We start from the raw sequence: 22,416 nt of genomic DNA, 5'->3' as shown, positions 1-22,416 counted from the left end.
GGCAACACCTCGGCAGTGTTGGCATAGGGGGATCCAGTCGGGTTGGAGTTGGCCACCGGACCTGTGACATTGGCATAGCTGATGTTAAGACAGCTGCCACTCTGCGGGTCCTCCTGGATTTTCTGGATGATTAACTCGACGGCTTTGCGGTTCTGTTCGGGCTCCCCACTCACCGTCACCACTCTCTCTTGCAAGTTTATCCCATCTGGCTTTTGAGAGAGCTGTACCCAGGCGCCTGACTGCTCCATGACAGCTTTCACTGTGGCACCACCCTTCCCAATGATCAGACCCGCAGTGCTGTTAGGAACAATTATTTTTACCTGTAAACAAAGCACAAGAATCAGTAGAAGGTCAGTCTCCACTTTTCAAATCTCTTCGCATGTGCATTCATTGGGGTGAAAGATGGAAGATGTTAGGAAGTGATATTTCCCCCCCCATTCTGCATCCGACTGGACCATGCATGACACAGGCAAGAAATATACAACTTACCCCAGCTTTACCCTGCAATACCTTGAGACGGTTTCCGTTTCTTACAATCTTATCATTAAATCAGCAGCTAAATTAATGCCAACTTATTGTCAATATTAAGGCTCAATAAACTGACATCCTGTGGTAGAAATCACTTCTATTTAATCACAAAAGAGCACAAACAATATACAGGGCGGGGGGGGGGGGGGGTGAGAAACTTGCATCTCATCTGCTCCACCTTCATTTGAAATTGGGTCTCCGAGGCAGTTTTCCAACTCGCAAATGTATTTTAAAAAAGGGTTTAGCAAATTAGTTTTGACAGAATTTGATTCCAAGTTCCAGAGGCGAGGAAAGGCACAGAATCATCTCCAAACTGATCATCTTTCCTTTCTCTTTGATCCAGTTTTTCCAATCTAAAAGATTTTCATTTCTACAACTCTTTCTCCTTCATATCTGTCAGTGTTTCTTGTTCCATTCCACCATATAAAGTTTAAAACCCCTGTATCATCCAGTCTCAGAGTATAAATGAATGTCTGTGAAAAGCCAGAGAGCAGAGATTTGATCTGTACAAACACCATACAGCACAAAGTGTAGCTATGTGAAAATGTACATTAATCCACTAGCAACAGGTGGGAGTTTAATGACCCTGGTCACAACTGTTGCAAATATTATATCTCAATATATATTTCCTTGTCCTTGTTACTGATAGAATTTTAAGTGAACAAAAATTGCACTTAAAACATTTTTCTCAATGCATTAAAAATATTCACAAAATTAAACATGTGTGCAGGTAACATGAACCTTGGATTAATAAAGATAGATTGCAGAGCCTTTGGCTTTGATCTTTGGGTCCTCACTGTCCACGGGGATGGTGCCAGAGGACTGGAGAGTGGCGAATATTGTTCCTCTGTTTAAGAAAGGGAATAGAAATTACCCTGGTAATTATACGCCGGTTAGTCTTACTTCGGTGGTTGGTAAGTTGATGGAAAAGGTCCTTAGGGATGGGATTTACGACCATTTAGAAAGATGCGGATTAATCTGGGATAGTCAGCACGGATTCGTGAAGGGCATGTTGTGCCTCACAAATTTGATAGAATTTTTTGAGGAGGTTAACTAAGTGTGTTGATGAAGGTAGGGCAGTTGATGTCATATACATGGATTTTAGTAAGGTGTTTGATAAGGTCCCCCATGGTCGGCTTATGATGCAAGTAAGGAGGTGTGGGATAGAGGGAAAGTTGGCCGATTGGATAGGTAACTGGCTATCTGATTGAAGACAGAGGGTGGTGGTGGATGGAAAATTTTCGGACTGGAGGCAGGTTGCTAGCGGAGTGCCACAGGGATCAGTGCCTGGTCCTCTGCTCTTTGTGATTTTTATTAATGACTTAGAGGAGGGGGCTGAAGGGTGGATCAGTAAATTTGCTGATGACACCAAGATTGGTGGAGTAGTGGATGAGGTGGAGGGCTGTTGTAGGCTGCAAAGAGACATAGATAAGATGCAAAGCTGGGCTGAAAAATGGCAAAAGGAGTTTAACCCTGATAAATGTGAGGTGATTCATTTTGGTAGGGCTAATTTAAATGTGGATTACAGGGTCAAAGGTAGGGTTCTGAAGACTGTGGAGGAACAGAGAGATCTTGGGGTCCATATCCACAGATCTCTAAAGGTTGCCACTCAAGTGGATAGAGCTGTGTTAGCTTTTATTAACAGGGGGTTGGAGTTTAAGAGCCATGGGGTTATGCTGCAACTGTACAGGACCTTGGTGAGACCACATTTGGAATATTGTGTGTAGTTCTGGTCACCTCACTATAAGAAGGATGTGGAAGCGCTGGAAAGAGTGCAGAGGAGATTTACCAGGATGCTGCCTGGTTTGGAGGGTAGGTCTTATGAGGAAAGGTTGAGGGAGCTAGGGCTGTTCTCTTTGGAGCGGAGGAGGCTGAGGGGAGACTTAATAGAGGTTTATTAAATGATGAAGGGGATAGATAGAGTGAACGTTCAAAGACTATTTCCTCCGGTGGATGGAGCTATTACAAGGGGGCATAACTATAGGGGTCATGGTGGGAGATGTAGGAAGAATATCAGAGGTAGGTTCTTTACTCAGAGAGTGGTTGGGGTGTGGAATGGACTGCCTGCAGTGATAATGGAGTCAGACACTTTAGGAACATTTAAGCGGTTATTGGATAGGCACATGGAGCACACCAGGATGATAGGGAGTGGGATAGCTTGATCTTGGTTTCAGATAAAGCTCGGCACAACATCATGGGCCGAAGGGCCTGTTCTGTGCTGTACTGTTCTATGTTCTATAGAACATTCATTAAGGGTTGTGCCAATATACAGAGGTTTGTCTATCCACACCCCTGTAAGAAACAGGTTGGATGGGGTTTGTTAGTAAGCTACGTTAAAAGCAAAACAGTGAAGTCAATTTACATCTGCCTGATGCCCATTCATTTTGGAAAATGGCGGTAAATTTTGAAAAGAAAAACTGCTGCCCTCTACTCTGCCAACCTGACTCCAATTTTAATGGGTCTTGAATCGTGCAACTGATGCACTCAGGTGAGAGTTTCGTTGCCATCCAGGCTAGATTTTGTGGTGGGATTCTTTTCGTGGGACATTGGCATTGCTGGCTGGCCAGCATTTATTGCCCATCCCCAGTCACCCTTGGATGACAGTTGAGAGTCAACCACATTGCTGTGGCTCTGGAGTCAAATGTACACCAGACCAGGTATGGACAGTAGATTTCCTTGCTGAAAGGACATTAGTGAACCAAGTGGGTTTTTACAACAATTGACAATGGTTTCATGGTCATCAGTAGATTCTTAATTCCAGATTTTTAATGAAATTCAAATACCACTATCTGCTGTGGTGGGATTTGAACCAGGGTCCCCAGAACATTAATAATCTATTGATAATACCATTAGGCCATCACCTCCCCAATGATGAATAATGATAAAGTGGTCAGCGATCACTTTTTAAGCAATTTCCAGTGTTCTGACCAGTACAATTAAAGACATTTCATGAATTTGTTGACAGGAGTTGTCCTTCCTCTCCCACAAGGATCCCTACATTGGAACCTCACCATGGGACTTGCCATTCGAACAGATATAGGCTGACGTTGTAGGTACATACCTGCTAAACACACCAGAAAAAGTTAAGGCTTGCCACTTTAAGTGCAAGTGAATTTTTAATGTGTTGAATCTCAGTTACAGGCAAAATCATCTCTGGCACTGAAAATAAACTGTTATAAGTGAGTTGTTTCATTCCTTCAAATGTTATTTATTGTAGGAGATTTATACAAAATAAAAAGCATGCCTCAGCAATGATTCTTCAGTCTGATTGGTTGAAGAGAGAGCCTTTGCCAATCCTGTTCACAAAGTTCCAAATTTCCTTATAAAGGATGATGCACAGTATCATCAGAAGTTGCAGTGCCAAAGTTCCCTGAAAAGCCTTGGCAGCTGCAAGTGTGCTGAGTGGCTGGTGTTGCTTGTTCGCTAGTGACAGCAAAACCATGGCCACAGTCTCCACGTCTTACATTGGGAGCTTTTGTGTGAACCTGAGTTTCCCACTGTATGCAATGGCCAGTTTAATGATGGAAGGTCATTAAGGTCTCTTCCTCTCTGAAACAAATTGCCAGCAACTCTCCAATTTCCAGTCGGTTCAATGGAAGCAGGAAAGATGTCAACAAGAATACCGGTTCTGTCCAAATTCAAAAAGCATGTGGAACTGATAACTTCACAAACTGTAAGAGGTGTTACTTTTGCTTTGCCTTTTCCCTTCACAACTTTTGCAGTTTGTTCCTACAAGTTAACATTTTCACATTTTTCTAATCTGGTCTTTTCCTCCAGCCTTAATTTCACATAAAAAATAAATAATGGTTCTAATGTTATCGTCAGTTGCACCTGGTCTATTATGGCTTGAGCAGCTAATATTTTTTAAAAATTACAATTCATAGTATTGGGAGTCCATAGTTTTAATGTTGATTTCCTATTAAAGAAGTGAATTTATATTAAGCAATTATCTGTGGACTGCAGTGAATCTTTTATGGTGAAATGCAGATTTTCATATTAACTCAAATACATTTGAACTTAGTTTCCAGCTATTAAGATTAAGAAAGCTTCACTGGTTGATATTCGGTTCCCACTCAGCTCCTCCTATGCCGCTAGTCAAACTGGTATCTTAAATACAATCAAATCTATAAAAGTATAGCTTTGGGCTTTTGATGGTAAATTTCGATGACAACAATACCATAAACGATAAAACAAACCTAATAAAACAGCTTTTAAGCATGTGTTATCAATTTTCCCAATTTAATTTGTTTAGGGAAGATAAACTGAATAAAATGGACTGCTGCAAAAGGATGTTAGTGGAGAGTGATCAAGATTTATGTTCTGCCTTTCAGAAACAATTTCAGTACAGCAGTCTAACTGATAACCATCAAACTAACCAGAAAATATTGTTAAAGCTTGTACATGTTGATATTCTTACAAAATACTTCAACATAAAATATTGCTCCAACACCCCTCCATGGAGATACAGTCGATAATTTTAACTTGGCTACCTGGGCACTTTGCCTGTCTGGGTAGATCCACCATTTACAACTGGCATAACTTTCATTCCATTGATTTACCACCAAAAGCAGCAAACTTTCACACACCCCCTTCCCCCTCATAAAAAGCTGGAAAAACAATTTTAACTGTTTAAAGAGGTTCTGAATTTGTCACGATTTTATATTGCTTTTCCAAAATATTTATATTTGAATAGAAGAACACAGCATCATAGTTTTAAAATGACAATCATATTCTTTGACAAATACAAGTGCACTATTAAATATTATCAGCCCAGGAGTTGTTCCAATTATGTATACAGCCCTGAATTATGGAGACCTCAAGATCATAAATTAACTATTCCAAGCATTGAGGATCATCAATTTTGTATTATTTGCTTAATGACCTAGAAACACACCATCCATTAGATACAGATGTCAAAATGTAAACATTTGCCAAGAAAGCAATACGCCAGAATATTTTCATACATGTATGCTGTTTAATGCATTTTTTGCTTTAAATTATTATTTTATAAGAAATACATTCTTTCAAACTAAGCCATTGTTGTAAGGTAAATATCTTTCTTGCAGTTACAATGCAAAGTGAATGAAATGCATTGCACATTGTTTAAGCATAACCAGTTGCAAACTGTAAAATGTTTCTCACTCGTCAGAGCTGTCATGACCTCAGGCAAGCCACTTTCAAACAATTTATTTGTAATCTTCCCTTGCAGCACACTGTCTTGTCACTGGTTATTGAAGGCATTCTCTGTTTCTCCTTTTCATTTGTTCTTATGCCATTGCTTCTGAACAAGTGAGCCTCGCATTGCCAGTGGCAAGTGCAAGCTAAATTCATTGAATATTTTAAGATCAGCATCCAGGTTTTCCCCACTGCCAGTGTGTGGCTGCTCAATTTCTGTGTTGAGATTATCATGTGGAATCATACAGCGCAGAAGAGGCCCTTCGGCCCATTGAGGTTGCATTGACATGTGTGAAACAACTTAACTTCCATCTAATCCCATTTACCAGCATTTGGCCCATAGCCTTGAATGTTATGACATGCCAAGTGCTCAAACAGGTACTTTTTAAAGGATGTGAGGCAGCCCACCTCTACCGCTCTCCCAGGCAGTGCATTCCAGACCATCCCCACCCTCTAAATAAAAATTATTTTCCTCACATTCCCCAAACTTCTCACCCCTCACTTTGAACCTATGTCCTCTCATGACTGACCCTTCAACTAAGAGGAACAACTGCTTCCTATCCATTCTGTCCAAGCCCCTTATAATCTCAACACCTCAATTATATTGCCCCTCAGTCTTCTCTGCTCCAACAAAAATAACCCAAGCCTATCCAACCTCATTGGTGTTATGATGAGTGTACTTCCTACAATGTGCACTGGGCTAACTGGCACATGCACAATATACTGGTCTGTATTCTGCTGGCCAGGTTAATATTGCTGCTAATGTTAAATTGGTCAGCAAGTTGCAGTAAGGAAAAGATACTCAACAAAATCTCCACAAGCTGCAGGACGATTTCAACTCATCTTCATCGTGAGGTTAAAGAAATTGCTGCGTTTGTTCACAAGTTGCCCGTTAATCGTGTTATAGAAAGTTAGGGTGCATACTTAACTGCCTAAGCACATTTTGGATGATGAGATTTATGTCTCTGAATTGTCACGCAGCCTCTCTGGCATAGAAAGGGAACATTTGAAAATGGGGGGTTTTGTTGCTTCAAGTAGTCAATTGGAGATTTTTAGAATTTAAAATTATTTTCTTTACCTTTCTCTTTCTTTTCTATGAATCCAATTTTTCTTCATAGTTTGTTTAATCTCATTTTTCATCTCACTGCTTCAGAAACTTCCCCATTTGTTCCATGTTTGGGTCACACAAACTCGAAATGTTAACTCCGTTCCTCTCTCCACAGATGCTTCCAGACCTGCTGAGTTTCTCCAGCATTTTCTGTTTTTAATTCAAAAGCCACGTTGTCTTTGCTGCATCATTATCCACTCACTTTCTGAGCAACTTGCAGGCAAAACCTTTCTGAGCAGAAGGATCCAGGAATAATTCTAACCAGTGGGCCATACCACAAGATGCTATCCACCAGTAAAATCTGGGCTGGTGTGATTCACTTTTCAGCTGGTTCCCCTGGAATACCGGTTGTTCTATATAAACTCAGAGCCGCACCGCATATGAAGTTTCTATCCCCAGAGCCGACCTATGAAATAAAAGCAGCTTACACTCTGTGGAAATAGCCACTGGTGTACATTTAGTGGAACAGCATAGACATGCCCCATTTCCCTGGGACAAGGCAGCACTATGGGTCACTACCTACGTGAGCAGTGCGGAGTTCCTTATTGATACCATTTAAGAATTACAGGTAACAGTCTTGGCATCGCCTGCCCTTGTGAACTGATGTAAGTCCCAATAATTTTATCCTCTATTGAAAACATCAGCACAATTCAAAAATAACATAAATAATGTAAGTTACTGCAGATTTTAGTTGAAAAGTATCTAATGAGCTGCCAGGGACTGCATATTTCTTCTCAGGTTGTGAATCTGTTTATTTTTCAATAAAAGAAATGATATTTGCATTTCTGTAAACTTGTTTCTCAGGCCTTGATGCTTTGAATGTGAACCACTAGCATCCAGTGTGACCCTCTGTGCATGCACATAAAAACTGGACGCTGTATTTTGCCGGAGGGGCTTTGGCGACTGCCTATATGATGTGGATACAAATGGGAAAGGGCAACGTACAGAACACTCCTGCAACAAGAAGAATTCCTAATTGCAGATATATTGGTTCTTGTTGGTGGGGAGTACCTGAAGGTGCATTTACATTGCAGCAATCAGTCTCATATGACTTGAACCCTATTTATATTACTTTGTCCTGCCTTGCAGGAATTGTAACTGCCCTAATTAAGAATCTTCTGAACCCTTTACAGTGAGTTTTGACAGCACACAGGATTGAGATTTCATTAAGTGTTTCAATAAGCTTCACTCCAGTCAGATTGAGATGCAATTCTGAATCTACGCTGCTGAAATCGCTTCCAAAATCATGTCAAACTTATAGTCTGAAGTAGTTACTAGAATAAACAAACAGTATTTAGCGTACATTCACTGGCCTGGAATTTTTCATATGAGCACACAAAGATTCCAGTAGAATTATTGTTTTAGAAAGAGGACTGTTTAGTGCACAAATCTCTACAGCACAAACATATGATGTTCTTTCTCAGAGATGTACTCATAAACTCTCCTAATTGTTTAATCAGAAAGGCTATGAATATCTGACTTTAAGTCAAACCATCCTTGCAGCGACAGTCATTGCACAGCACAGATATCTGTGGTAAAAGGTAGAATGATGGGCTTAGAATAGAATCCCTCCACTGCAGAAGGAGGACACTCGACCCATCGAGTCTGCACCAACCACAATCCCACCCAGGCCCTATCCCCACAACCCTTAGCTAGTCCCCCTGACACTAGGGGGCAATTTAGCATGGCCGATCCACCTAACCCACACATCTTTGGACTGTGGGAGGAAACCGCAGCACTCGGAGGAAACCCACGCACACACGGGGAGAACGTGCAAACTCCACCCAGACAGTGACACAAGGCGGGAATCGAACCTGGGTCCCTGGTGCTGTGAGGGAGCAGTGCTAACCATTGTGCCATCGTGCTGCCCCCAAGACTTAAGTTACATAAAAGCAATAACTTATATTTAACATTATAATTGTTTCAAGGTGCTTTGCAGCAGCATTACAGTGTAGAGTATGACATTGACCACATAAGAATCATAGAGGTTTACAGCATAGAAACAAGCCCTTCAGCCCAACTTGTCAATGCCACCCAGTTTTTAACCATTAAACTAGTCCCAATTAGCCGCGTTTGGTCCATATCTCTCTATACCCATCTTACCCATATAACTGTCTAAATGCTTTTTAAAAGACAAAATTGTACCCACCTCTACAACTACCTCTGGCAGTCTGTTTCAGATACTCACAACCCTCTGTGTGAAAAAATTGCCCCTCTGGACCCTTTTGTATCTCTCCCCTCTCACCTTAAACCTATGCCCTCTAGTTTTAGACTCCCCTACCCTTGGGAAAAGATATTGACTATCTACCTTGTCTATGCCCCTCATTATTTTATAGACCTCTATAAGATCACGCCTAAGCCCACGCTCCAGGGAAAAAAGTCCCAGTCTATCCAGCCTCTCCTTATAACTCAATCCATCAAGTCCCAGTAGCATCCTAGTAAATATTTTCTGCACTCTTTCAAGTTTAATAATATCCTTTCTATAATAGGGTGACCAGAATTGCGCACAGTATTCCAAGTGTGGCCTTACCAATGTCTTGTACAACTTCAACAAGACGTCCCAACTCCTGTATTCAATGTTCTGCCCAATGAAACCAAGCATGCCAAATGCCTTCTTCACCACTCTGTCCACCTGTGACTCCACTTTCAAGGAGCTATGAACCTGTACCCCTAGATCTCTTTGTTCTACAACTCTCCCCAATGCCCCACCATTAACTGGGTAAGTCCTGCCCTGGTTTGATCTAACAAAATGCATCACCTCGCATTTATCTAAATTAAACTCCATCTGTCATTCATCAGCCCACTGGCCCAATTGATCAAGATCCCATTGCAATCCTATATAACCGTCTTCGCTGTCCACTATGCCACCAATCTTGGTGGCATCTGCAAACGTATTAACCATGCCTCCTAAATTCTCATCCAAATCATGAATATAAATGACAAATAACAGTGGACCCAGCACCGATCCCTGAGGCACACCGCTGGTCGCAGGCCTCCAGTTTGAATAACAACCTTCTACAACCACCCTCTGTGTTCAATCATCAAGCCAATAACATAAGGTGATGTTAGGTTCGATGACCAAATGTTTGGTCAAAGATTTGACCAAAATTTGACATTCTTTTAAGTGACATTTCTGGGAGCAATTTAAAATTCAATTCAGCTGGTGTTTTAAATTTCTTTACATTTCGCTTATCATATCTCAATCAGATTACAGCTTTGTGACTGCCAGATATTATTTTGTATGTAAATAATTAATGTGCATGTTAGCCATACTTGAGGGTATATTTGTCTCAATATTTCTTAATGCCCAGAAGCTTCCCACAGCTCCACTTACTATTACTCAAATTACTATTTAACATGACTGCAGTATATTACATTATTAATAAGTCCTTTAGGATGACTGCACAATGTAGCAACCGACATACAGCTCTTCTGCAGAATGTAAGATAGCATAAAGGATTCTCCTGTTGCTTCAACAGATAAGTGTTCATCTAGTAAAAAATGACTGGCTTACTTCTAAGCCGATGTCATCTCATGTGTGACATTAGGCTATGTCTTGATTTGCATAACCAATTGAAAATATTGCAAGCAAAGTCAGTGTTGGAGGGATGGATGGAGCTTTGCACTGTGATTGTTCATCTTGAAGGCACTTCACCCTGTCCTCCTCAAATACTCAAACTGCTTGATGACAGAATGTGTCAAAATGTTTTTTTACTCACTCGTGGGACATGGGCGTCGCTGGCTGGACAGCATTTATTGCCCATCCCTAGTTGGCCGAGAGTAGTTGAGAGGCAACCACATTGCTGTGGCTCTGGAGTCACATGTAGTCCAGACCAGATTTCCTTCCCTAAAGGACATTAGCCTGAACCAGATGGGTTTTTTCGACAATCGACAATGGTTTGATGGTCATCAGTAGATTCTTAATTCCAGATATTTTTTATTGAATTCAAATTCCACCATCTGCCGTGGTGGGATTCGAACCCGGGTCCCCAGAACATTAAGTTTAAACTTTTAATGTTTGACATTTATTTGTGTTACAAGTAGGCTTACATTAACACTGCAATGAAGTTACTGTAAAATCCATTAGAGGAGTTTCTGGATTAATTGTCTAGCAATAATACCACTAGGCCATTGCCTCCCCTTGTGGGCAAGAGTGGGCTGCAGTACAGGCCAGGGAGATAGGATAGTGTATGTGCCGGCCGACCAGCGGGCAAAGTTGCAGACAAGTTCTGCCACAGAGGATCAGATGAAGACTCTGATGAGGATACGTACAGGAGAAAGCATTCTCTTGAGAAGACATCTAACACCTGTAACCTCTTTCACCCTCCCCTTTTAAATCTAACACTTTTGTAAAACCTCTCCAATAATATTCAGCAGAGTCATTCCACTAGAGACAGCAATATAAAGTCAGAAAGACCTCACCTGTGAGTTGCATGATTAGCCCTTTAAATGGTACAAGGGTTTGGATCTTGGCACAATGCTTGGGCTGTGCTGGGGGTAACCTTAAATGGCCTGGTCAACACCTGCTACAGAGCCCAATTTTGTGGCCACAGTTTCTAAAACTCTCCATTATTGGGGTTTCTCTTGTGGAATTTTGGATCAATAGAGATTTATTGGAATAAGTAGTCAATCACTCCGTTGTCATGACACCATGTGACTGTCAAGTTGGTAGACAATGGCTTCGATGAGCAGAGATTTTGTTTCTCCTGGGATTTCTATGTTCCTTGGTCAATCCTATTGTCTCACTCAAACCTGAGACCATTTTTAAGGTAAATACATTCATTGGTTCACTAGAATATATCGCAACCTCACTATCAGAAACAGCAACAATATTTTCAAAAGCTTAATGATGTTCATACTAATTTACAATTTCTTACCAATAACTGTAAATAAATGAGTACATCACTGCTCTTTGCCCAGTTCCAATGTTCTTGTATTCTGGATCTGCTTGTTTCAAGTGAATAAAGAGCTAGTTTCCAGGCCAATGAGCTTTAGAATACTTTCTATGTTTACTAATCTAAAAATGCTTTTGTATATCAGAATAACAGATTGTAGTGACTTTGAGTTGAACTCTACATTAGTAGACATTTTAGACATGGCTTGGTCTCAGGAGATCATTAGGATTTGATGTTGTGATCTATTACGTCAAGCATAATAGAAAGTTGAAAAACTTAACCAAATATTGTCCCGTTATTTGAAACACAGTTATTTTGAAGAAAGGCCCAGAATTGTGACAGGCTGGGTGATATACAATCTAAATCCTAGGGTCTGCAAACCGTACCTACCACAGTGTTCCACTGATATGTTGCAAACTACTTACTGGCCACCCCAGTGGACAGCATGGTGGAGCTGATGACAACTATCGAGAGCAGTGGTTCCAGCTGCTGGATTTCCGGTGCCGTCCGCTTTGCGCCGATTTCTGATGCTGTATAATTTATGCTAATGAAGATTTACATATAATTAGCGGGCCCGGGACTGAAGTCTCCTGGTCCACTAGCATCTTTCCCACGCACCCACCCCCCCCAGCCCCCCCACCACCTCCCCCCCCACCTCCCCCAGCGGGGTTTACAATCGTTCCCCACATGCGGAGAGCTGGCGGCTTGCCCCGCTGGAGTAAAGGGAGGCCATTGGGACCCCCCAGGAGGTCAGGGGCAAGGGGGGGGTGGAGGCCCTATGCATTGCCAGTGGGGATAGGCCCCACCCACTGAATTTTCATTGACTCACACTGAGGCACTCTGCAGTGCACAGAGTGTGGGAGAATCATTTTGAAAATTCTGCTGAAAAAAACCAGTGGGATTTACTCCAGTTTTTACGCAAATTCAGCACTTCAAGTTCTTTTGGGAGAATCCGACTCATCGTGCTTACACTCGAGTCCCAGTAAAGGCAGTCTAGACAAGACAGTTGCATGAGTAAAATTGACATTTCCTTTCAATTTTAGAACAATTCAGAAATGTTGATCCCTGGATTCAGATCATTCCTTTTCTGTTCATGTTTATATCACATCTCTTTTTCAAATGAATTGTTTCTGAATTTTAGGTGAAGGAGTTTTCCTTGCATCATTTTTCAGTTGGGCAATAGTTACAACAGAATCTTTTTTTAATAAGAGGTATAATAGTGCAGATGTGTTACGCATAAAGAATATTTCTATCATTTGAAGGCCATTTTGATTGTTCTATGGAGAACAATTGATGAAGTTTTTTTATTCATTTGTACAGGCTGTGGGCCTCGCTGGCTGGGCCAGCGTGTATTGCCAATCCCTAACTGCCCTCAATTTCAGAGGACATTTCAGAGTCTACAACATTGCTGTGGCTGTGGAGTCCCATGCAGGCCAGACCAAGAAAGGACAGCAAATTTCCTTCCCCAAAGGACATTAGTGAATCAGATGGGTTTTTGCAATAATCGACAATGGTTTTATGGTCATCAGTAGACCTGTAATTCAAGATATTTGATTGAATTTAAATTTTACCATCTGCTATGGTGGGATTTGAACCCGGGTCCCAGAGCATTATGCTGGATCTATAGATTGTTAGTCCAGTGATAATACCACTACGCCACGGCCTCCCCATAAGCACAATACATTAACAGGCTGTAAGAATCTATTGGCCACTACCAAGTCCAATGATGTTTTCGAGTAATTTTGTCTGAGTGAAATTGGGGAGTAGAACGAGAACAATACACAGAATAAATCTGTAGGTCTGTGTGAAATGGTAGCAAACACCTTCTTTAAACAATCAAAAAGAGGGCTGTGCAATTGGAGAAGTCCTGGCAATGTCAACAGCAATGGAATAGAGTGCGTGATGGTGAAACATAGAAGCAATATAAACAATATTCATACATATCCTGGCAAGGATATAAGTTCAGGTCACTGTCTCCTTGTGGCAAAAATAAGATGAAACTGAAAGTATCAAAAAAGAAATAAGATGAACACTCATTTAGAACTTGATATGTTGAATGATGAGAATATCAGACATTCACTTTTAAAACATAAGTATGAATGTCTCAGGACCGAGAAAACAGAACAAGCAGAGGTTCAGAACCAGAAATAAAAAGCAAATGGAAAAGCATGAAAGAAAGTGCATGCAACTAGCTACATATGATCTATTAGCAAGAGGGAAAACGAAAAGAGACAAGGAATGGATGACAGGTGAGATACTAGCAATGATGTCAGAAAGAGGAAATAATGACATTAGAAAGAAAATGAAGAATGCATGTAAGCAGACCAAAGGGAAATGATATAGTGAAATGTGTGATTAAACATTAGAGCTGGAAGATTTCACAAAATGAGAGTTATGCATGAGAAGGTGACATATTTGACAGAAAGAAAGGGATATCATCAGAAAGTGTACAAAAGACAGATGGTCAAATATTGCTTGAAAGAGATTCATCAGCAAAAAGATGGACAGAATATAGATGAACTGTATTATGATCCAAATTGAGGGAGTCCTCAAGATGCAGAGGCAACCAAAGGACCAAACATTATGGCATCAGAGGTAAGGAATGCTTTGAAATTGATGAGTACAGGAACAGCTCAAGGCGCAGATGAAGTAACAGCAGAACATCAAAAAACCCTTGGAGAAATTAGAAGTGATAATAGAAATCTGTGATCAAATATATACCAAAGAACACATTCCAAGTGACTTGAGACATTCATTATTCATTAACTTACCTAAGGAACCTAAAGCAATGGAGTGCATTCAATTGAGAACTATAAGCTTAATGAGTCATCTCATTAAACTAATCTTGAAAATTGTAATGGAAAGAAGCAATAACATATTTGAAGCAGAATTTGGTGAAGCACAGACTGGATTTAGACTTGGATTAGGAACAATAGGGACTAATTAACCTAAGAACAATCTTCGACAAATATCCAGAAGTAAACAAGAACATTTACATATGCTTCTTAAACTATGAGAAAAACATTAAATCGTGTTTATCACCCAAAGCTAACAGGCATGTTGCTAAAATGCGACATTGACAGTAAAGATGTGAGATTTATCCAGAGACTGTATTGGGACCAAATAGCGAGCATCAAGTTAGCAGAGAGACAATTAGATATGTTTGTCATGTTTTATATGTGAAGAGAGGAGTACGATAAGGCTGTGTACTGTCACCAAAATTACTCACAGAGCAAATATTCAGAAAGTTAGATGTAGTTCCAGGAGTTAAAATTTGAGGCAAGAACATAACAAAATTGCAATGCATTGACAACACAGCACTAATTACAGAATCAGCACAGGCCATACAAAAATTGTCGAAAAATCTCGAGGTTCAGAATGTGGATTGAGTATGAACACCAAAAAGACAAAACAGTGGGTGGTCGTTAGAAGGAATACATTGGAAGAAGCTAAGTGGATGGTGTCATACTGCAACATGTCGAGAAGTTTGTATATTTAGGATAAATGGTAACAGAAGATGGTCTATATGCTGAAATTAGAAGGAAGATATACTCAAAAGTAATTTTGTGAATGTGAAGGATGTGTTAATAACTAGAAAACTCAAAATACAACAAAGAAACAATTCATAAGATGCCACTTTCTACCTGTGACGATACTGTGCCTTTAAGAAATATATTTTAATCATGTTGCTCTGCAGGATGTTTCATGTAGTCCCTGGCATTTAGTCAGATCCATGTTGTCTGCAGCTGGTGTCCTCTATTGTTACTGAGGCAGTATAATTGACATCATGTTTGTTTTAATCTGAACGAATACAGTGTTCTGTTGTGTTAATGTTCCCTTGGGACTGCAGAGTAGGGCTTGGTTTCCCCTCTCTGGAGTTGGAGATTCTGTTGTCAGAGTGTTGCTGTTTGGGAAGCTGCAGAGAGAGAGAGGTCTCCTTTTCTGCCTTTGAAATCTGAAGACTGGAAGCTGCTAGAGATTAGGTTTACTTCTCTGCTTTGCTATCTTGAGGATGTATCCTTCTCTGAAAACTGCTGTTTGGATTCCTGTCCATAGGTGTTAAAAAGGTGGAAATCTAGCATCACGTGAGCAGACTTGCTTCAATGCTAATTCTGAAAAGGGTGCATGTCCATTGGAACAACAGAGATAGCGAGCTGTTAAGAATTATACTGTGTCATGTTTAAGCCTTATAATTGGTGAAAGTTATGCTAATTCTTTTTGTTATATTCTAACTATGGCCTTAAATAAACTTTGTTTGATAAAAGCTTTCCAGTGGGTCACTTGAATCATACATGGAGTGAAACCACTTACACTCACCAATGCAAAGTGAAATATAAAACTTAGGGTCTAGGCTAACTTCACAAAACACTTGGAGTTTCTGGCCTGGGTCTTAACGTATCCACTTTCCTGTCTGCCTCTGAAATCTGAACATTAGGTAAAGGTCTGTGAAAGAAAACAGAGGCCTTTGAATTGTGGATGTTAAAACTTCCAAAAGCAGACCACAAGACCATGAAGAGGTGCTTAAAAATTTCAAGAACAAAAATAACTCATAAAACGTGACATCCAGGAAATAAAATGTCAGTATTTTGGCCATTTGATCAGAGCACAAAGCAACAGAGATCTCTTCTAGGGCTAAAGTGGAGGCAACAGAAAAAAGGGGCAGTTGGATGATACGTGCCACAGATTGATTGCAAACGAGCTCCAGTGGATGTGTGAGGAAGGTGCAAGACAGATGGGTGCGATTGAGGATGAAAGCCGACCTCCTGGTATGAGTAGCTAAAAGCAGCAGCAGCACATAGAAGCCTAGCATCAACACAATTATGTCGCTGGTGTGAAGTGTCAGGTTCAAACTATACCCATACTGTCGATCTACTCTGTAAATATTGTCTGCAAAAGGGGCTAAACCTACTGCTTAGATTCCCTTAACACTTTCTCCCCCTCCCCTATCGATTAAAATTTAAATGTGTCAATTGTTTTGTTTACATTACAGATTAAATTACGATATTGTTTAGAAGTAATTATATAATTGGCAATGTAAATTTTGCAATCCCAAAATGGCCAGGAGTCAAGCTGCTTCCTTTGGACTTTAGACAGAATTTTCTTTCAATTAAGAAATCAGGACTGATAACAGAGCTTTACGATAACATTCTGATGTATTTGAGGTATTTTTATTTGTCTGTCTCCATGTAACTATTTCCAACAGGAACAGGTGGCACGGTGGCATGGTGGTTAGCACTGCTGCCTCACAGCATTGAGGCCCCAGGTTCAATTCCCGGCTTGGGTCACTCTCTGCGTGGAGTCTGCATGTTCTCCCCAGGTCTGTGTGGGTTTGCTCTGGGTGCTCCGGTTTCCTCCCACAGTCCGAAAGACGTGCTGGTTAGGGTGCTTAGGCTGTGCTAAATTCTCCTTCAGCGTATCTGAACAGGCGCTGGAGTGTGGCGACTAGAGGATTTTCACAGTAACTTCATTGCAGTGATAATATAAGCCTACTTGTGACAATAATAAATAAACTTTAAACCATCGCCTTGAATATCAAAGACAAAAGGCACATAAAATTGGCAGATTGGATAGGTAACTGGCTATCTGATCGAAGACAGAGGGTGGTGGTGGATGGAAAATTTTCAGACTGGAGGCAGGTTGCTAGCGGAGTGCCACAGGGATCAGTGCTTGGTCCTCTGCTCTTTGTGATTTTTATTAATGACTTAGAGGAGGGGGCTGAAGGGTGGATCAGTAAATTTGCTGATGACACCAAGATTGGTGGAGTAGTGGATGAGGTGGAGGGCTGTTGCAGGCTGCAAAGAGACATAGATAGGATGCAAAGCTGGGCTGAAAAATGGCAAATGGAGTTTAACCCTGATAAATGTGAGGTGATTCATTTTGGTAGGACTAATTTAAATGTTGATTACAGGGTCAAAGGTAGGGTTCTGAAGACTGTGGAGGAACAGAGAGATCTTGGGGTCCATATCTTGGGGGCGGCACGGTAGCAGTGGTTAGCACTGCTGCTTCACAGCTCCAGGGACCTGGGTTCGATTCCCGGATTGGGTCACTGTCTGTGTGGAGTTTGCACGTTCTCCTCGTGTCTGCGTGGGTTTCCTCCGGGTGCTCCGGTTTCCTCCCATAGTCCAAAGATGTGCGGGTTAGGTTGATTGGCCATGCTAAAATTGCTCTTAGTGTCCTGGGATGCGTAGGTGAGAGGGATTAGTGGGTAAATATGTAGGGATATGGGGATAGGGCCTGGGTGGGATTGTGGTCGGTGCAGACTCGATGGGCCGAATGGCCTCTTTCTGTGCTGTAGGGTTTCTATGATTTCTATGATATCCACAGATCTCTAAAGGTTGCCACTCAAGTGGATAGAGCTGTGAAGAAGGCCTATAGTGTGTTAGCTTTTATTAACAGGGGGTTGGAGTTTAAGAGCTGTGGGGTTATGCTGCAATTGTACAGGACCTTGGTGAGACCACATTTGGAATATTGTGTGCAGTTCTGGTCACCTCACTATAAGAAGGATGTGGAAGCGCTGGCAAGAGTGCAGAGGAGATTTACCAGGATGCTGCCTGGTTTGGAGGGTAGGTCTTATGAGGAAAGGTTGAGGGAGCTAGGGCTGTTCTCTCTGGAGCGGAGGAGGCTGAGGGGAGACTTAATAGAGGTTTATAAAATGATGAAGGGGATAAATAGAGTGAACGTTCAAAGACTATTTCCTCGGGTGGATGGAGCTATTACAAGGGGGCATAACTATAGGGTTCGTGGTGGGAGATATAGGAAGGATATCAGAGGTAGATTCTTTACGCAGAGAGTGGTTGGGGTGTGGAATGGACTGCCTGCAGTGATAGTGGAGTCAGACACTTTAGGAACATTTAAGCGGTTATTGGATAGGCACATGGAGCACACCAGGATGATAGGGAGTGGGATAGCTTGATCTTGGTTTCAGATAAAGCTCGGCACAACATTGTGGGCCGAAGGGCCTGTTTTGTGCTGTACTGTTCTATGTTCTATGTTCTTCTCTATGCTTCCGTAATAGTCGCTCTCTCGATCAGCTACAGAGGTCAAGATCTGATACAGCATATTGTGAGTGTCCCACTTGCCTCAAGATCAGGCTTTTCATTCAGCAGAACAGTGTCTATTTTGCCATCAGATATTCCAGTTATTCTTTTAAAACTAATCAGGTACTGGCAAATAGAGAGTGACAAACCTAATTAGAATTCTTATTTATTAAACACAACCCAAACAATATTCACTCTAAACACCCAGATTATATTTGTTTAAAACTATCAGATTCTCTCCAAAATGAAGATTAAATTATAAAGATTCTACGATAATGTTTTCCCTCCATTCTGTTACATACAGGTGAGATTGACCAGAGATTTTCACAACTGATTAAAGGTTGGCACATTACATAGAGCAGTCTATCTTCTAGTCTGATGCACACAATTCTGGAAAATCAACACAGTTCTATTGAGCTTTCAGTTATGATGGAGAAAAATATTGGGGGGGATTTTCCCAAAACAATCCAAATTGCCACATTTGTGTGAAAACTGGAGTAATTCCCGCTAATTTTTTTAGTGGGATTTTCTGAATCTCCCACAGTCTGTGCACTGCAGGGTGCCCTAGCGGGATTCACTCTGAAAATCTGGGGCGGAGCCTATTCCTGTGTGAGAGGCCGGAAGCCTAGCGCTGAGCGGGCCACTGTGCATGCGCTGATCTGTCAGTGCCGATCTGTCCGCACTGCCGGTCTCCTGATCACTTGCCAGCCTGATCGCTAGCCAGCCCCGTGACCCTGCATTATTGGCCGTGCAACCCTCCCCACCCCCCTCTGGCACTCCCGATCCCCCCACTTACCTACCTCCCCCCCAGCAGCACCATTCTCACCGGTCCCACCCGGATAGCCAGTCCTGATCACCTCCTCCCCTCCTTCTGTCACTGATCCTGACTGCAGAGTGGCAGTGGGTCCCCCCACCCCCACTGATTGGTCCCCCCATAGACTCTGCCCCCCCCCCCCCCATAGGCCCCACCCTCCCTCTGGTCCCAGCCTTCTTGGCACTGCCTGATGCCCCTAGATCCTTGCCAGTTTGCCCCTTGGGCAGTGCCAGGGGTCAGGCTGGCACTGCCAGGCTGGCATTTTCAAAGAGGCATCTGCCCTTTATCCCTGATCTCCTTGGCCTCCCTTCATTCCAGCGGGGTTGACCGCATGTTCCCCTTTAGTGGAGAGCTGTCGTAAACCCCGCTGGAGTGTACCTATTGGCGGGGGGGTGGGGGAGACGCTAGTGGGCCCGGAGACTTCAGTCCCAGGCCCGCTGGTTACATTTAAATGATAAATTCAAATATTTAAATCACCTCCGGCACAGAGTTGATTACTCCAAAAATCTTGGAGCCAGAGACACGTGGAGGCCATGGTGCCCAGCGGGTTGCCCGCTAAATGACTTCTGCTGATGTCTCCCAGCCTGTTGTGCTGCTAGAACAGCACAGCAGGCTGGGAGAATCGCCCCTCCATTATTTGGGTGTTTTGTGGCGAATATTGTTCTGATCAAGATCAGGAATGTTGATGATGTGGAGGTGCCGGCGTTTGACTGGAGTGGGCACAGTAAGAAGTCTCACAACACCAGGTTAAAGTCCAACAGGTTTATTTGGAATCACGAGCTTTCAGAGCGCTGCTCCTTCATCATCACACTCACCTGGTGAAGGAGCAGCACTCCGAAAGCTCGTGATTCCAAGTAAACCTGTTGGATTTTAACCAGGAATGTTGATATCATACAAGGAACATTTGTAGTGTCAAGAAGTCCTATATACTAGAGTACCTCAAATCTGGCTATCCGAAGATTGAACATTCATTTTAAATGAGTGAAGAAACTTACTGGTTCATTGGGGCAGTTGCTGCATTGGCACAAGTGGCAATGACAAGTAATGATCCACTTTCCTTGCCTGATGTTCCCCACATTCTGAGTGGCTTAGCTTACGCTTTCTGGCAGTTTCATTTTGTGTGGCTGTGATCTAAATCTAGTACGGACTGTGAGTTCGCTTTACTTACCTTACCATTGGTGTAAAAGCAAATTACTGTGGATGCTGGAATCTGAAACCAAAAGAGAAAATGCTGGAAAATCTCAGCAGGTCTGGCAGCACGTGTAAGGAGAGAAAAGAGCTGATGTTTCAAGTCCAGATGACTCTTTGTCCAAAGATAAAGGCTCTCTGGACAAAGGGTCATCTGGACTTGAAACGTCAGCTCTTTTCTCTCCTTACAGATGCTGCCGGACCTGCTGAGATTTTCCAGTGTTTTCTCTTTTCCCAGAGATGGTTGAAACAGCTGATAAAAAAACAAAGAACAAAAGAAACTTGCAGAATCCGATGAGGTAGAATACTCAGCTACATATTCTACTTGGAAGCACATTTTTAGTCAGGACAAAGGCAACAGTGCTATTGAAGAGAAAACTACAATAGCTGAAACCAAACAGAAGAGTGAGAATCATCAGCCTGCACTAAAAGGAAGAAAAGTGTCCCGGACACCAAAATCAACATGTGAGAGCCCGCTCGGTTAGCATCGACAAGAAAAGACAAGTCAAGCATCTTGGCTGGAAGGTGTTCGAGAAAGGTTAGAAACTAAGATGGATAGAAAACACTTCTACACTTCTTTAAGACAGAGATAGATAGGTTCTTGATTGGTAAGAGGATCAAAGGTTATGGGGAAAAGGTGGGAGAATGGGGTTGAGAAAGTTATCAGCCATGATTGAAAATTGGAGCTGACTTGATGGGCTGAATGGCCTAATTCTGTTCCTATTTCTTATGGTTTTATATGTATTCTAAAGGTATTTAATCTCTTGATTTCATGTCTCTCTTCTTGATTGAGTATAAGTTTAGATATTTATTTTCAAAATCTGGCAAGATCTGAATTCGCACATGGACTTGTTCCTGAGGTTTGGAGTTACTCTCCTGTTCGATGCAGAATGAAACTCACTCTGTTACTCCAACATGTTTTAATCCGTCCTGATTATACGAGTATGAAATATTGCGAGGCTGGGAAAGGCCATCTTGTCTATTGAGCTTGCTTCACACAATGATACTGCCTGGAGTATCAAGATTAGGCACCATCTCCACCAGCACACATTCCCACCTGTCTACCAGGGCTGACTGTATGAAATCCCCAAGAAAGGGGGGTGGCAGGCGGGGGGAGGGGAGGGGGGGGAGGGTGTGGTGTGGGGGGCATGAAAGGATGAAAAGAACCCAAGGCCAATCCGGAATCTGGGAGAAACCTAGGAATAAAATGTTGGAAAACGCTGCTGGAATGTGCAGAGAACATGAATTTACTAGAAGTCCTCACGAGGGAACTGGATACATCTCTAAGGAGAAAACACTTTGAATAGGTGGGTGACTAATCTTTAGGTGACTTGCAGCTAGCTTGATTGTCTGCAGGGTCTGGAAAAAATTTCCAGAGCTTGGTCTAGAATCCGCTAAAGGTTGTTCCTCTGCTGCTATCAGGAGATTGTATGAGCAGGAGGAAGGGGGCAGCTGCACAGTGTCTTAATGAACCCGTTGTTCTCTGTGTCCATTTTCATTTGAAGCATGGTTGTGGGAGCAGGAGTGAGACAGAGCACACAAATTCTGAAATGGCCTAACCCTAAGAAATGGCTTAACCCTAAGAAAGTTATCTCCGATTGCAACGGGATCTTGATCAATTGGGCCAGTAGGCTGACGAATGGCAGATGGAGTTTAATTTAGACAAGTGCG

The 22,416-nt window shown here is 42.1% G+C and overlaps 1 protein-coding gene across 2 annotated transcripts in view; it reads right to left on the bottom strand.

Annotated features, from left to right (window-relative positions):
- LOC144506912 (RNA-binding protein Nova-1) overlaps window positions 1–22,416 on the bottom strand; it is a 267,644-nt gene that overhangs the window by 2,769 nt on the left and 242,459 nt on the right. For both annotated transcript variants that reach the window (XM_078233273.1, XM_078233274.1), the window contains one exon: window positions 1–320. This exon is cut by the window's left edge. In XM_078233273.1, coding sequence (XP_078089399.1) covers window positions 1–320 — 320 coding nt within the window. The remainder of the gene's footprint in view (window positions 321–22,416) is intronic.

This window comes from Mustelus asterias, chromosome 18 (assembly GCF_964213995.1).
Source record: "Mustelus asterias chromosome 18, sMusAst1.hap1.1, whole genome shotgun sequence".
Classification (NCBI taxonomy): domain Eukaryota; kingdom Metazoa; phylum Chordata; class Chondrichthyes; order Carcharhiniformes; family Triakidae; genus Mustelus; species Mustelus asterias.
The sequence above is the reverse complement of the archived record's forward strand: the minus strand, read 5'-3'. Positions and strand labels throughout refer to the sequence as shown.